Raw genomic sequence first — 17,890 nt, forward strand, 5'->3', positions numbered from 1 at the left:
CAAAGCTCTTTCCTCAACAGCTCTCAGTCTCTCTCTGGTTTCAGTTTTTATAGTATCCAGGCTTGAGAAGCTCACTTCACACAGATATGTTGTGGGAAATGGACCCATGTTCTTTCTAACTACTGCTGAGCTTCACTGTCTTTTCATCACTGTATCTAGCAGTCTTGCTAGATACGATGCTCTCACCGCCATAGACATAATATAAGGATAGACGCCTCATGCCCCGCTGTCGCCTATTGTCGCTGACGAGATTTAGGGCGGCCATCTTGGAGCGGTATACCACTCCACTCGGTCCTATGTATTTAACAGGCACAGTGACGGATCAGCGCATTTAATCGATCATAACACGCTTTTTTGTTACTGGAAACCATATTCAAACATCTATCAAAGCTACATTTATAAACAATTGTATTATTTAAGTATGTTATTTAAGTTATTTAAGTATTTAAATATGCTTAGTGGCTAAAACAATAGAATAGGAATGGAATATTCTGATATTGATGTATAAAGAGCATATTACAAAGCACACAGCCGTTCATAATTTATTTAATAAATTATTTAGTAATATCAATACATATTTAAATAACTATACAACACAAATAAAGATTCATAATGGCACAAATAAATAATTAATACTGAATAATATATATATATATTTTTTTTTTTTTTTTTTTTTGCCGACTTCTAGCTTCAGAGATTCAGCAGCTGAGATTAAGTCCAAAATCTGATGAGATCCATCCGTGCTGCAGTGAATTCGTCTCTCTTTATAGATTTCTCCCTCTTCTTCCTCACATCGTGTCTTTATGAAACTTTCAAAACAAAAACGGAAGATTTAGGATGTATCTTACTAGTGAAAGAATTACATATAAATAATAGTCTTTACCACCTGTGTAAACTTTGCTGGTGAATGTTATAACACATAAGTTTTATAATATGTGTTATATTGTTTCATTTCTAATGCTCTTGTGTCATATAATCTAAGTCAATGTTAGAGAATAATTAATATTTTTAGATGTACAGAATCTCAGTTAGTCTTCATAGCGGGGCTGAACCCGTATTACACCAAGCACTGTAGCTAATATTAGCTGGTATCTCGCCGGTGGACATAAATACAGTAAAGTAATATTCTAATATATAATATAATCACAATATATACACAATAATATGTCCATCTTACTTGTGAAATGCTGTCTGTGGAGCCCTCACATCAATAATCCATAGATCCGAACAATAATATCCCTCAGAGCTGAGGCATCGTCTATTGTTTTGATTGAGGAAAGTAGGAGTTTATACCGCTCTAAGATGGCCGCCGTATTTCCTGCGCCGGAGCAGCCAATGCGGCGTCTACCCTTATGTCTATGCTCACCGCTACCTGTAACATTCATGCATCACTAATTCTCTTGTTTTAATGTAAAATGCTCTGTACCTACTGCCATCTAGTGGTAAGAAAATTACATGACTACGCCGCTAGCCACTACTAACCATGGTTTCGTTCACACAAAGCTTAAGTGCAGCGGCTTTATTTCTCTCCTGTAGTGGCAGATCGACAGCCCTCAACTTAAAAGCTGCATCATATGAGTTTGAAAACATTTCTCCGTCGTGCCTGCTGCTAGCATGTGGTTGTTTTAAATGAAAATCAACGCGTTCTTCTTTGATTTGCAATTTTGACTTCTAATGATTCACTTCCTGCTAGAGAGCCCCCTGGTGGTTGAAGAAAAATACACAGAAAAACCGCACCGGGCTACAATCCGCATGGTTCAAAATTTAGGAAAAAAGTAGCAGCTTATAGTCCGGAAAATACGGTACCATAGGTGAAATTGAATAATTTCCACGGCACACCTGACGATCACTCACGGCACACTAGTGTGCCGCGGAACAGTGGTTGAAAAACACTGATCTAGAAAACCAGCATGTGATGTTTAAGGACCGAGTGGATCTGCAGGACAGACAGATGAAGGATGGAAACGTGTCTTTGGTTCTGAGGAACGTGACGACTGACGACAGAGGAGCATACGAGTGTCGAGTCGTTCAGAGAGAAACAAACAGCCGGAGGAAGACCATCGTCATCATCAACCTGGATGTTCTTCCTCCTCCAGGTGAGTAAAAATGTTTATTTGTCTCAAAGTTTTCAGCTGAAAGCTGCTTGGTCGTGTCAGAGTGAAACAGCTGAGAGTCCAGCAGGCTGGTTGTCTGAAACCTCTCAGTAGATTAACTCAGAGTTTGGAAAAGAACCAGTGCTGCAGTACGTGAAACCACTTTTTGATGTTTTCTGTCTCGTACATTAAAGATCCTGGATTTTATTTCTAGTCTTAGTCTGGCTGTTGTCTTCCTGTTTTATTCCATCTGATTCAATTCTCGCTTACAGCTCAGTCTGGGTTTTCTCCCTTTGACTTGAATTTCTTCCAGGAGATTTTCTATCAGGTCAATCAGTGAACAGAAGGAGAAGTTATGAATGCTGATTTTCTGTCCTGTTTCTGTTCTCTATGAGGTTTTCATCAGTAAAATAAAATCCAGAATTCTCAAATTTGACGAGCTTGTAGAATTTAAAATGGCTCAATTTATGTTCAAAGTATCTAAAAAGTTGTTACCTGAGCACATACAGAGCACGTTTTCTGAAAGAGAAGGGGGGTATAACTTAAGGGGTCACTCAAACTTCAAGATCCGCAATTTTAGAACAACAAGAAAAAGCTTCTGTATTTCAATTAAAGGTGTAAAGTTATGGAACAAGTTACATGAAGATTTAAAACAAAGCAATAGTTTAACACAATTCAAAAGAAAGTACAAAGAGGTAATTTTCAATAGATACACATACGGGTGATAGAAAGCAATAAGGTGTGTATTGCAGATAACTTGGTGTAAGGGTTTAGAAAGACAAACCAGCATAAAATGGGAAAATGTATAGGTAAATATTAGTAACTGTTACTTCTGACTGCCACTTTGATTTTGATTTTTTTAATGACAGTAGGACTCTAAAGTTTCAAGTGTTTAGGGGGTAGGAGTTTATAAGTTCTCACTTCTTCCTACCCCATTTTGAGCATGATATGTTAACTGAAACAAAAAAATCTGTATTTTCTCTTCTTTCTTATGCACTTCTTGTTACTGTGCACTATTTTATTTTTATATTTGTATCATGTTCGAATAAAATTTCATTTCATTTCAAATTTCATTTCATTTCAAAATAGTTTCTGTTAATTATCTCTGAACATTAATCTATGAGGAACCTCAGCTGGGAGGACCTGGTGTTCACCAGTCTGTCCACCAGGGGGAGTTCTCCCTGTTATTAGGAGCATTTATGTGGAGAACAACTTGTCATAGTGATGTCATATGACCTTTCTGTGATGACCCTGAAAGTCCACAGGGACCGAGAAGCCCTGACCCAAACCCAGATCATCAGAACCAGGGATGTAGTAACACTGTGAGCCACATTAAAAGAGCCAACCTAAAGATCCACTCAACTCCATCTTGCATTGAAATATGTTCTGCTTTACATATTAAGAAGAAGCTATGATCTGTTAAAAAATAACAGATGTGTGCCCTGCCTATCATCCAATGGCTGCTGGAAATTGACTCCAGTCATCCCACAACCCTGCAGGGACAAGTGGCTGTAAAGGATGGATAATAACATTCCTGTGAAATGAGCAAAGGTCAGTGAGGTATAATAATGTGTGTTTGGACCCAACGATCAGAGAACCAAGGATTGACAGAGTCCTGATCCAGATTACAGACCGGAGGACAAAGGGACTGGTGAAAAACTCTGATTCCCAGAAGGCACTGCACTTCACACCTCAGTGTAAAATGAACATCATTGGTTGAGGGAGATTCTAGTAAGGATGGATCCCTGCAGGCCCAGCGGCACTGGGGGACACTGGAGGACACTGGGGGACATTGGGGGACACTGGAGGACATTGGGGGACACTGGAGGACATTGGGGGACACTGGAGGACACTGGGGGACATTGGGGGACACTGGGGGACATTGCCCACCCACAGCGTCAGCCATGACCCCCTGGACTGGAAGCTGTTTGTTGTTTTTACCTTAGAACGGCCAACTCTCTGTTATTCCTGTCAGTTTGATACAGTAGAGGCTTCCACACTTCCCATATTTGTGTCCTCTGTCACTTTTATCAGCAGTTAAAACTGTTTAATCCGTTGTTAACATGTTGTAACCTGTTTCTCCGAGCCGCCTTTAAACGCAACATGAGCGCTACGACGCTCGCGCTGGGTTTCCACCTGTGAAGGAGACCTGCTGCTGCTGGGCGGAGCTACGTAGGTTTGTACGGTGGCCGACAGGTGCAAATGCGCAGCAAAAGAGAAAACATGCAAACAAAAGAAAAGACACCCCCCCGAATCAAATGCAGCAAACAAAAAAGAAAACACCCCCGAATTAGAAAACACCCCCGAATTAAATGCAGCAAACAAAAAAGAAAACACCCCCGAATTAGAAAACACCCCCGAATTAAATGCAGCAAACAAAAAAGAAAACACCCCCGAATTAGAAAACACCCCCGAATGAAATGCAGCAAACAAAAAAGAAAACACCCCCGAATTAGAAAACACCCCCGAATGAAATGCAGCAAACAAAAAAGAAAACACCCCCGAATTAGAAAACACCCCCGAATGAAATGCAGCAAACAAAAAGTGTTGAAAACGGAAGTGCTCCAGACCACTATGGGGAGTCTAACAAAAAATAGCTGTGTCCGAATTCAGGCTCTGCATCCTTTCAAGGGCCCTGAGAAACTGATCCTTCGAAGCATAGACATAATAAAAGAGTACACCCCCCCCCCCACGATTGGCTGCTCCGGCGCAAATACACTTTGCTTTGCTCAACCAAAACAGCAGAAGATGCCTTCAGCACTGCGGAATATTGTTGATCGGATCGACGGACTACTGACGTGAGGGCTCGACAGACTTTTCGCAAGTAAGATGGACATATTACTGTGTATTTTTGTGATTAGAATATTACTATACTGTATTTATGTCCACTGGCGAAATACCAGCTAATGCTAGCTATAGTGCTTGGTGTTCAGCCCCCGCTCTGACAGCTAACCGAGATTCCGTAAATCTTAAAATGTTTCAGTCATTCTCCAACATTTAGATTATCTGATACAAGAGCCTACTATAGAAATGAAACAATATTATAAAAATCATAACATTCACCAGCAAAGTTTACACAAATGACAATGGCTATTATTTAATTATTTAACTCAGTCAACGTAGGATAACTCGAAAATGTCCCGTTTTTGTTTTGAAGGTTTCCTACGACGTGAGGAAGAAGGGAGAGACAGATTCACTGCACAGCACGGATGAATCTCGTATCGGATTTTGGACCCAATCTCAGCTGCTGAATCACTCTTAAACCAGAACTCGTAGGCTGGAAAACATTATATATATATATATATATATATATATATATATATATATATATATATATATATATATATAATATGTGTGTGTGTGTGTGTGTGCGTGCATAATCATGCATAGCCTAATGTATATTATTCAGTATTAATGATTATTTATTTATGTTTGTATACTTATATAAGTATGTATTGATAAGACGAGAGCGGTCCATTAGGCGTCTGTCCTTTTATTATGTCTATGTGAGAAACGGCCCGATCTACAGAAGACGGGTCCTTCGAAGGCCACGAATATGGACGACCAGAAGAGAGAAGCTGTAGCCTCCGGCTAGCTGCCTAGCCTCCATCTCGGCGTTATGTTGCTTAGCAACCGTGACAACGTGAAGCACAGAGCAACGAAGTAAAAAAAACGGACTCAGTTGTTTTTTACTCTTTATTTCTGTATTATTCTTCACCTTTTGTAATAAAGGTTGTTCCATAGTAAAAAGAAAATCTGTCTGATTCTAAAATGTTTAATGTATACAAGGGATATTATTAATTTTCAAATACTCTCCAGATCTCAGGTAGTAAGACATTACAGTTAAATAAACTATGTTTGAAGGCTTAACTTTAATCAGTCAAACCCATTTGCTCAGGAATAAATTAAATACTTTATTAATATCTACGTGGAGCGCCCGGCCAGCTGACAGCTTGCGAGTGAAGCTGGCTGTTAATGCAGCGGGAGAAGACATCTCCGAAAACGTCGGAGCAATATTGGAAGTAGGTGATTTATTAATGAACCGAGCAGATATTTCAGATCTACACATCTACATTCTCGCCTAAAAACATTGTAAAAAATAAATTTGTGTAATTTTAAGTGTAATACAGCAAAAATTATTTTGTCGCCATTGCTGCTTTTCTGAACACCCGCTTTAAAGGATGCAGAGCCTGAATTCGGACACAGCTATTTTTTGTTAGACTCCCCCTAGTGGTCTGGAGCACTTCCGTTTTCAACACTTTTTGTTTGCTGCATTTCATTCGGGGGTGTTTTCTAATTCGGGGGTGTTTTCTTTTTTGTTTGCTGCATTTAATTCGGGGGTGTTTTCTAATTCGGGGGTGTTTTCTAATTCGGGGGTGTTTTCTAATTCGGGGGTGTTTTCTTTTTTGTTTGCTGCATTTGATTCGGGGGGGTGTCTTTTCTTTTGTTTGCATGTTTTCTCTTTTGGTGCGCATTTGCACCTGTCGGCCACCGTAGGTTTGTGTTAGAATCATGACAGCAAACCAGCAAAACGCAAAGAACTTTTCACAGTTTTTCCCTCCAAACTAACCGACTGAGTTGAGTAAAGCTGCTGGATGCAGGTAATGTTAGCTAAAAGATGACTAGCTAATGTTAGCTAAAAGATGACTAGCTAATGTTAGCTAAAAGATGACTAGCTAATGTTAGCTAAAAGATGACTAGCTAATATCAATACAGCACCTTAAGCTATATCCTGTAGGCTACTGGTGTTGTCTAGTTTCAGCTACGTAGATTCATCCCCCGTTAAAAACTCTAACAGCAGCCAGGTCTGAAACCAGGGCTGTCTCCCTGTGACATCACAGAGCTTTAAAATGAGCTCAGACACTTGAACTTGCCTTCAGGTGATTATCTGCATGTCAGGAAGCCTGAAGCTCTGCAGAAACCAAGTTTGATCATCTTGAGTTAGCTGGTCAAGTGACAGACCTGCCTTTTTCTTTGTGCATTGAAAGAGGAACCTTTGACCTGAAGCCTGCTGCTTTGATATCTGGAAACATAAAACTGAGCCCAACTGTGACCATCCAACAGTCTGAGTCCCTGCAGGACGAGATCTAGATCCTCCAGGATCAGCTGATGAAGCGGTTCTAGGTCCTGGAGTTACCCTGATCAGCCTGTCTGGAGGAGAAACTGGGACCATCTGTGAACCAGTAGCAGCTGGTGCTGTCCTGACCTGGTCAGACATACCAGAGGACTGCATGTCCTGACACTCCATCAGGTTACTGTGGAAAGATGCCCTGATACATAAATGCAGCCCTTAAGGCCCTATAAGTTCAGAGTTAAGAGAGACCCTGACATTAACCTGACTGATGAACCAAAGTGAAGCACAGTTAGCATGCTAATCATGCATGCTACACACCTCAGCTAACACAACAACCTTCAGGATCCTGAATCCACAGGATCAGGGTCAGGTGACCTGGACATGAGGTCATGTGACTGAGGTCAAGTAGAGAGGTGGCCATGAAAAGTGGTCAGTCCTCCTTCACCAGACAAACTCCCAGCTCTGCTGGTCCAAAGCAGAGCAGGCAGACTAACAGTAATCAGATTACTGGACCAGGAGACGACGCAGCTCTGATGAGGTTTCACCCACTGCTGTGTCTTTCCTCTTTCTGCCAGAAGGTGGCGCTCCAGCAGGTGCAGCTGGTTTCATCAACAGTCTCATAAAACAGAAACATCAACTCTTTAATTCCTGAACATGTGAAAACTTTTCACCAAAAGACTCACAAGGCTGCTGACCCTGGCTGCTAACGCTAACGGCAGCAGTGACCTTTAGCTGCATGCGTTGACCTTTGTTTAACCTGACGCCAGTTTTCAAGGATGATGTCACCAAGCAGCCATTTTGTGTGCCGACCTTTCACCTCAGCTAGTATGTAATTTACCAGTTAGTCTTCCTTCACACATGTTTAAACCTTCATGGTTTTTATTTAGCCTCAGCGCTAATTTATCCTCATTCACCCATTTTCTTTGTTGTTGTCAGTTTAAAATTAATTTAATCCTTTGTTAAAGATCACAAATTTATATATCTAATTTATTAATAGATGACCTGCAACCTTATTAATGGCTATTGATTTTTCAACAAGACAATAGCCGCCCAGTCTAGATTTTTAAAAAACTTTACAAGAAAAAACAAAAACAAACATTTTCAAATAATGAACATTGTTGGTCATAAACTTCTCATCCAGCTTCATTTTTCTGCTATGATAAGAGTTTAGGAATATAAAATCTGTGTAGAACAGCAGCTCAGGGTGACAAAGAGAAAAGCTGCTAGCAGCAGGTTATACAAGGATTGTGTTACCATGGTGATTTGTTGAAAGTTTAGCTTTAATTTTCAACAGGAAATCCAGGATTTTCCTCAAACTCAGTTTTCACATCATAACTTTTCATTTTGATGTTTTCTAAAGATGTTTTAGTTGAGAGTCTAGAAATCAGCTGGTCTGAGATCAGATGATGATCTTCAGTCATTTTCTACCTGAACATCAAACTAACACCTGGTTCTGTTCTGCAGGTGAACCTGGTGGAAGGAATGGAGACGGATCAGGTCTGGGTCTGGTGGTTGGTTTGGTGGCTTTAGGTATTATTCTTTATTTGATCCGTAAAAAAGCTCTATGTTGGAGTCGAAATCCAAATCAGCCTGTAGATCCAGCTGGAGCTCAGCAGCCTTTAACGGATCAGAACCAACCAGCTGAGCAGAAAGTCCAGTCTGACCTGCAGGATGATGGATCCAGAACCTCAGCAGATCCTTCATCCAGAATCACCAAGAGGAAACATGAACTGGTACCAGCTGTTTGTCCTTCACCAGAACCGTTACAGAACCAGAACCGTTACAGAACCCGTCCAAACTGGACTGAAAGCTTCATTATTATAGAAACTGAATTAAACTGGGCTGCAGTTTAGCATCAGGATCAGTTTGTAACTTTTAGACGTTTCATCTGGAATTAAAATGTTTTTATTTCATCTTTCTGTCACTGAACTGAGTTAATGATTAAGATTTTAATTTATTTATTTCATTTCACTGAGAGAATCTGCTACATTAAACTCAGTCGTATTCCTTAAATTATAATATTATTGAAAAGTTCATTTATTTCAGTAACTCAAACAGAAATAGATTAATCAGGTTGATGTTTCTGAGCTTTTATTTCTACCTAATTGTGATTTTATTTCCTGCTTAGTGAAAACAATGAAGATTAATATTACATAAGGCCAATAAAAAACCTTTTAATGCAGAAAAGTGAATTTACAAAAGATACTTTTAATCTGAGAAACAATCTGAACGTAAATTATAACTTATTAAATCTGACTGAATGTGTTTTATATTTTTCAGAAGCGAAACCGTTTGTGTTAAATGTTCCTCCTGAAAGTGTCTGAATCATTTCATTTGTTACTTTTCAGATATTCCTGGTATTAATGCAGCATTTCTCCAGTCAAACCAGAAACGTTTCACTGGTTTCACTGGTTTCACTGGTTTCACTGGTTTCACTGGTTCATGTCTGATCCTGTTGCTGTCACTTAAAGCTGCATGTTTGTTGCTTAATCCTCAGGTCAGTTTTCATATTAATGTGTGGTTTAATTTCTGTCTGAGAGATAATGTTCATGTCATGGAGTCAGAACAATAAAGTCATAAATTCACTGTTTTTATTGTAATAACTTGTAAAATAACTCTGGGCTGATTATTGAATCATCTGAGGTCAGCAGGTCAACCAACATGTTCAGAAAGCAGAAATCAGAGCAGATGATGTTCAGCTCATTCACATCAATCCTGTATATTAAAATCATAAAACACAAACTTACCGTCCTTTAAATCGTCGTTAAAATGTAGAAATGTTTCTTCAATGCAGAAATTCTGGAGTTTCTTCAATATCTTCAAAATGTTTCAAAACATTCCAGAAAAGTTTGACACGAGTTTTGTTAGATTTGATGGAAGTGGAAGAGAAGCTGTTTGGTTCAGGAGGTCAACCAGGGACGACTGGCTGACCTTTGACCTTTAAACTTTCATTTATAACTTTAGCACAAAATCAGCTGAAATTTAATCTGTTATTTCTGGTCAGACCAGATTGTTTTAAAATCAAAAACCAACATGAACATAAATTTATTTATAACTGTCACTTTATTATCAAAGTTATTAAGTTGATTTTTAATTAAAATATTTGAAAATTGTCCCAAAGTAGCTGATTTTATGAAGTTTTGGACAGTTTCTGTTTTAGACCATTAAATACTGTTAATCATAAAAATATTTAATAAACCACTGATATACATTTAGTGTTTATGTAAGAAAATATTTTGAGGGTTTTTTCAGCCATTGTGTTTCCAAAACTAATAAAATAATCCAGAATCTAAATCCACAACCAGCAGGTTAAAGATCAGATCGTCCAATCAGCTCTGAGAACATGAGGATCCCTCACCCTGAGCAAAGGTCACAGTCAGGATCAGCAACTAACTGAACAATAACTGGATCAGAACATAACAGTCTGGGTCTGTGGTGTTCATGTTTACTGTTACATTATGCATTATTACATAAACAAGACTATTTAAACATATTAATAACTTAAGTCTAAATCAACAATTTCAATCTGTTAAACGTTTCTGGCGCTAAACTCCGGAGCCTTTACTGCCCCCTGCTGGTTCAGAGAAATAACTGCATGAATACAAAGTTTATCGCAGCTTTTTACTTTATTCTTTGTCAAATAATTTACAGAAAATGAAACATCTTACAAACAATTCACCTATCTATCTATCTATCTATCTATCTATCTATCTATCTATCTATCTAGCTAGCTAGCTAGCTATCTAGCTAGCTAGATAGCTAGCTATCTAGCTATGTAAGCTAGCTATGTATCTAGAGAGCTGATTGGCTGACAGGCTTTGACTCTGTTGGTTGTGGATTTATCAGGATGTATCAATATTACCAGATTTTGACATAAAACGTGAAAAAGAAAAAGTTTATTTCTTTAAAGTAGATCATTTTTCTGGTATCCATTACATCACCTGCTGTAACATTCAGCATCTTAAGTTCAACTCTAGTTCATGTTTTTCTTTTCTGTTTGTTTGCTGGTTTAATTTCACATTTAGTTTTTTGTCTAACTTAAAAAAACACAAAGTGTTTCTTTAAATGAGCTTCCCAAACAGGAAATCCAACATTTATCTGTATAAAACCAGAACCAAACTGAGAGACGAACCTGTAGAGGAGGAGGAGCTCCGTCAGGTGGATGAAGCTGATTGGACCAGAACCTGTTCTTGGTTCCTCCATCGTCAGTCAGTCAGAACCAGAGACCGTCTCCGTCCTGATGCTGGTTTCCTGGATCCATCTGATCCTGCAGAGGATCAGACTCTGACTGCAGCTCATTTCTGTTCCTGCAGTCCAGAGGATTTGATCCCAGAGTGACGGAGAGTCCAGGATCAGCTGAGATCTTCATCTGATCTGCAGGAGAAACAGAAGTTAAACGGATCCAACGGACCGCTGGGTTCTGGACCGGACCGGATCCTCACGTCCTGAATAAAAACCTCATAAACGTAACTTGACAGGAAAGGAAAGCATCCAGCTTCTTTATGAAAATTTATACCATCTGATCAATGAACCTTTTGGAAATAAAATGTCTAAATTCTACAAAGAACTACAAAATAAACGTAATACTAATAAATAACTAGAATCATAATAAAACTAAAGTAACTAAAGGACTGAAATACATAACAGCTGATCCAACCAGAGAACAGAACATAGATACAAATAAACTAGAATTAAAACCTAAACAATCCAGAACCAGACCTTACTTTACATCTCTACATGAAATAATCTGTGTTTGTTCCCAGAATGCAACACTGCATCAGTGCTGGATTATCATCAGAAATAAAGTTTGTTATAAAATAATGAGATTTCACTGCATTTAAATTTCATTTGGCTTTTATTCATTCTCAACAAGATGATCAGAGAATCTGATTGGGACATCAATCAGATGAATTCATTAACAAAGCTCTCTGATTGGCTGCAGAATGAAATGATAACATGAAAACATGAACACAGTCACCACTGAACTGGGTTCAATTCATAGAGATGAACTGGGCCCCATGTGTGATCAACTGTCTCAGGTTTTGATGTTGATCAGGAATTACAAGCAGCTCTTCAGCTGTAGTTTCAGAATCAGGGAACATTTCTCAAGCTGAAGGGATCAGAAGTTGTCAGGATTCTCTGAACGGTGGATCATCTGAACCAGATGATCTTTAATCTCTGTCAGATCCCAGGTAGAGGTGAGTTCAGATAGAAATGTTTGTGCCAAATAATCAGCTTTATATCTGACAGATCTGATGAGGAACCTGTGAGTTTACCCTGCCAGCATACCTAGGTGGGCCCTACATGGGCCCCACATGGGCAAACCCATGTGGGGCCACCGTGGAACCCGCGGACAAACCCATATGGGACCCATATGGTCTGCCCTCCTTTCCCCCATATGGGGCCCACCTAGGTATGCTGGTAGGGTATTATATTAATGCAGCAAATTAACAAACAAGAAAGTACAAAGATAACACCATCCTGTTTATGTTTTCCCCTTCAAAAACTTTAAATATACCGACTATTATTCAGTTCCTACTGTTTAACCTGATGTCCTTTAACCTTAACACGTGTCCCACAGCTATATGTGACATGATGTGATGTCACATTATTTCTTTAAAACAGAAGCACATAAATCTCTTTTCAACCTACAAATTACCCTAATGACATAAAACTCACTATTAGCTCAGAGGATGTTTGATTTTGTAGAAAATGTAATATCACTCATAACTGTGTCGTCCTGACAGATATCAGGGTATCTTTTTATATATATTTTTATTTTTCTACTGAATTTATTCACTCAACACTATTTATCTCCCTAAGCTGCTGTAAACCTCAAATGTTAAAGCTGTGATTATAGTTTGATTGTTTGAATCTGAACATCTCAGTTTGTTTCAGTAAAGTCTCCACTGCAGGTCCAGACAGAAACTCTGATTAAATTGAACTCAGGCTTTGTTGATCCATTGCTGCTGATCTGATGGGATCAGATTAATCAACTGGTCTGGTTTCTGTCCCGCCCCCTGGCAGTTCTGGCCAATCAGAGCAAAGATCCTCACACACCTGGTTTGATTCACAAACTCTTTCTGAAATTCTGAAAGTGATTTATTATTTTCTGAAATATGTTCCAAAGTCGGTTTTTAACATTTGATGAAACTATTTATTTTTGTCCAGAGCTGATTTTTGTCTTTTTAGATTTCCAGGATGTGTACCTGCAGTGTCTGTCCACCAGGTGGCAGCAGAGCTTGGCTCGTCTCAGCCTTTCATCTTTTCATCCTGCTAAACTTCAGGAAAGTTATTCAAATCTTTATAACATTTATCATCATTTATGATGATAAATGATGTTTGGATCCCATCAAGCAGCAGGTTTATTGATCGATTATTGATCCTCTGGTTGATCAGACATGATGCCTTTAACTCACTGATGGTTGATGGTAAAACATGAAGGATTCTTAAAGCTGCAGCTGGAGCTCAGAGGAACCAACTGGATCGAAACCAGTGAAACCCTCCAGTCTGATCCAGGCAGAGTCACTGGGAGAACTGGAGTCCAGATCCACTGGGAGAACTGGAGTCCAGATCCACTGGGAGAACTGGAGTCCAGATCCACTGGGAGAACTGGAGTCCAGATCTCCACTGGGACTGGGCAGATATGGATGATTTATCATCTAATTTATGGGTTTTATTATGTAAATCAGACAGAAATCCAACATGTGAGTTACAGCAAAACGTTTCAGCTTTAATCAGTTTAAACTGAACCAGGAGATCATCTGGGTTTTTGTTCCTTTTGTTTTACAGAATAAAGTTACAATTATGAGAATAAATGTAAACTTTAATTTTAAGAATAAAGATGATAAATAAGGGGAAAAAACTTCTGGGTCATTTGAGTTATTTTATTTCAAAGATATTTTTAGACAAAAACACAGAAAACAACCTGAAGGAGCTGCTTTGGTTTAACACACTGAGGGATTAACAGGTTCATTCTGAGGTTTGGGTTTAGTTTCCTTCACATGTAAATAAGTTTCCACTGCTGAGCCGCAGACAGACAGACAGACAGACAGACAGACAGACAGACAGACAGACAGACAGACAGACAGACAGACAGGAACATCATGTTCAGGCTGAAGCTGCTGAAGTTTTAATAGTTCAGACATTTAAAATAAAAACAGTTTCTGGAAACATGAGAATGAAACATTAAATACATTCATGAGGTTTTACAGAGAAGAAACTAAAACATTCAGATGGACATTTTTCTGGACCTGAAGTTGATTTTATTCTGCTTTTATTTATTGTAATGATCATAAATCAGATTCTTCTGAATGAACATCTTTATAATGTTTCCAGTTTATAACAGAAGCTATCAGAGTATAACTGATGTTTTCTCCCTGCTGTCAGTGGATCCAGGAGTTTCAGCATCAAAGTTTTTCTTCTTCTTCTGTCCTGGTGGCGTACAGAACAGCAGTGAAGCAGCGCCGCCTCAGAGCTGCAGAAGAAGAAAACATCAAATCACTGGAGCTGAATCATGTAGCTGCAGCTAGGCTAGCCTCTGTAGCAGCAGCTAGGCTAGCCTCTTTAGCTGCAGCTAGGCTAGCCTCTTTAGCTGCAGCTAGGCTAGCCTCTTTAGCTGCAGCTAGGCTAGCCTCTTTAGCTGCAGCTAGGCTAGCCTCTTTAGCAGCACTGCTGTAATATTTGTGTTGAAGTGCAGCATTAGAGCAGGTTGGCTGCATCAGGAAGCGTTTTCTGGTCTCTACCAGCAGCTGAAACCTCAAAGCTTCTCACCTTTATTCACCCAGTGAGACGTCTCCACTTCACAGTGAGAAGCAAACAGTTTGTCAGGTTTGAGTCGACAGCTGAAGACCAAACCACAGCCTGAGGCTCAGCCTGCTGCTGCAGCTAAAGCAGCTTCACATGTTTCTGTCAGGCATGAAAAACAGCCTGATCTCTGATGATCATCACAGGATCGTTTCTATGTGAGGCTCAGAGAGGAAGAAACCAGGACCAACTGGTCACTGACTGAATTAACAGCAAAGATTCAGACTCTGTTTATTTCACTGATGGAAACTAAACATTTATTCAGGAGCTCAAACTGGAAACCTGAGTCTGAAGTGAAAATCTGGACATTTAAAATAATTAATATTATATTAAAGTCAGTATAAACTCATCCTCTCTGTCAGTTCAGGTTAAACTTTAATTTGTTTTGGTTATTTTTCTTTTTCACAAAGCTTTTGTGAACAAAAATCTGTCAAAATATGCTGATGTTTTTTTCCATTATTTGATTTTCTTCCTAAAATAAAATCTCATTTGATCCTCATTTAAATTTCTACACATCATAATAAAGTTTTTCACTGATTAAATTAAAACCCTGAATTCCTCCAGTAGACAGTAACTGGTTTCTGGTCCCAGTTTGTCCAACCAGAACCATTTCCTGATTCTCATCGTCTTCATTAAAACAAACCAGGAGTTTGATGACTTTTATCTCTGATGTGAATAAAATCAGATTAAAGGTTCAAACAGAAACTGGAGAGTTAAAGTTTCAGACGACACGAATATGAAAAACTAACTAAACATGTTTAAAATGTTAAACTGTATTTCAGTGACTGTTCATCGCTCCTGCAGTGAACCTGTTGGGTTTGCAGCGTTGCCATGGCAACCTGAAACAGGAAACTGGACGACCTCAGAGTCTGTTAGCGTCAGTTAGCAAAAAACCACAAACTGCTGCAAAGAGTCAGAGGAGCAAAGTTTAACTTTAACCTGCTGAAATAAACTAAAGACTAACAGAGACGAACTGGAATTATTTAGTTTTTAAGTTTGGATCAAACATTTTAACTCATTTTATGTTAGAAATAAAATGAACAAAATAAAAAAATCTCACATCACAACATGAAAATATAATATATTAGAAACAGGAATTTCATTTTGATCCAATACTTTATAGTATTTAGGTGATTAAAAGGTTTATTGACATGATATTAATATAACTGATTAATTCATAATAGTGACACATTTTCTTGTGATTCAAATATTTAAAATTGGAAAACTATCAATGTTTATTTGTCTGGAGGTTTTGCATAAAATATTTGAACATCTAATTGATAAATGAATTTATTCTGACTAATAGAAACTCAGTTTCAGTTCTTTAGTTTTTAACAGATGAAACAAAACAAACATTTTTTACCTTCATTTGATTTGTTTCTCTTTTCTTCCTGCTGTGATATTTTAACATCAGTGTGAGTTAATCTGTTCTCTTCAACCTCCTGGTTACCTGAAAATAAATTATTTTATTTAAATTATTTTACTCCGGCTGAGAAATCATTAGACTTTTTTTTAAATATAAAAACTCACACCTAAAATAATTTAGAATAACATTTGCATGAACTATATTGATCTCACCTTTAGATTTCCTCTTAATGTGACGTTTGACCAGCAGAACCAGTAAAACCAGAACAAAACCAGCTGATAGAGACGAGAGATCATAGAGGAGAAACTGGGAGGAAGATGAAGATGATGATGATGATGGAGGAGGAGGAGGAGGAGTTGATGGGGACGATGTGGTTGATGGTTTCTCTGAAATAAAGTTTTTATTAAATAATTGCCCAACAATTTCTTTTGAAAACCAAAGTTAATCAATATTTTCATCCTCTGACCTTCCACAGAGATCCTGCTGGATGGAGACTCTCCCTGACCGCTGATGCTGCACTTATAGAGGCCTTCATCAGAGCTGGAGACATGGAGGAGGGTCATGTGACCTGATGGTCCATCACCAATGAAGGAGCCATCTTTATAGAAAGCAGCTGGGAGGTTGTGGGCTGGACTCTTTGCTCTGCAGCTCAGAGTGACGTCATCTCCCTCCATCACAGGGAGGACAGGACTCTGCAGGATCACTGATCCACCTCAACACAGAGACAAACTACAGCATTTCATCCATTTCCACACAGCAACACTAACTCCACAGTCTGATCTTACCAGAGACAGAGAGCTGGATGCTGCTGCTGCTGCTGGAGGATCCAGACATGGACTCACACCAGTACAGGCCAGAGTCTGATGGGTGCAAGAAGGTCATGATACAGGAGGAACCATCAGCTTCTCCCCATCCATCTTTACACTCAGACAGTTTCCTGGTTGTGTTTCTCCTCACAGTTCCTCCATCAGAGCTGTTTCCATCCTCACATTTCAGAGTCACTGATTCTCCTCTAAAGAACTGAGATCTGCTGGGACTCACAGTCAGACGAACTGGGAGAACTGGAAGAGATAAAGATCACACCTGTTATTCCAGCAGTAATTCTTTATTTCTTTTCAGAAAATTGATCCAGAAACATTTTTAAATATTTTCAAATATTTTAAGTGAAACATTGCAAACCTTGACCTGATGTCCAGAACAGCAGTGAGATCAGAACTGAAATTAAATAAAATTTTTATTTTAAAATTATGAGTTTAATTATGGCTCTTGATTTAATGTAATGTTTTGATTGTTGATTCTATGTTGCATGACTTTGTATTTTTGTTTTTGTTATGATGTAAAGCTCTTTGAAATGCCTTGCTGCTGAAATGTGCTATACAAATAAAATTTTATTGATTGATTGATTTAAAAAACCTTTGAGTTTTAACCAACATCAGATTCTCTACATAAATGTGAATCATTTATAAAGTTGACCTTTAAAGTATCTTAAAAACTTCTTGTGCTAGTATTTCAATTTACAGATCTTTTTCTTGAATACTTAATTTTTTTCTG

At 38.6% G+C, this 17,890-nt stretch overlaps 1 protein-coding gene across 2 annotated transcripts in view; it reads right to left on the reverse strand.

Moving 5' to 3' along the window:
• Positions 1 to 17,890, reverse strand: part of LOC106906657 (putative high affinity immunoglobulin gamma Fc receptor IB) — a 75,624-nt gene that overhangs the window by 57,448 nt on the left and 286 nt on the right. The window contains exons 2-7 of one of the 2 annotated variants that reach the window (XM_088015627.1): positions 17,519 to 17,554; positions 17,125 to 17,400; positions 16,806 to 17,051; positions 16,552 to 16,725; positions 16,337 to 16,423; positions 14,040 to 14,644 (exon numbers count right to left, since the gene is read on the reverse strand). In XM_088015627.1, the coding sequence (XP_087871753.1) occupies positions 14,577 to 14,644; positions 16,337 to 16,423; positions 16,552 to 16,725; positions 16,806 to 17,051; positions 17,125 to 17,400; positions 17,519 to 17,554 (887 nt within the window). In that variant the 3' untranslated portion in view covers positions 14,040 to 14,576. Of the gene's footprint in view, positions 1 to 11,299; positions 11,542 to 14,039; positions 14,645 to 16,336; positions 16,424 to 16,551; positions 16,726 to 16,805; positions 17,052 to 17,124; positions 17,401 to 17,518; positions 17,555 to 17,890 lie in introns of those variants that run through there. The other variant, XM_088015626.1, reaches the window with a different exon arrangement.

The sequence above is a fragment of the Poecilia mexicana genome, unplaced genomic scaffold (genome assembly GCF_051168715.1).
Source record: "Poecilia mexicana isolate PSO_F unplaced genomic scaffold, ASM5116871v1 scaffold_18, whole genome shotgun sequence".
NCBI lineage: Eukaryota > Metazoa > Chordata > Actinopteri > Cyprinodontiformes > Poeciliidae > Poecilia > Poecilia mexicana.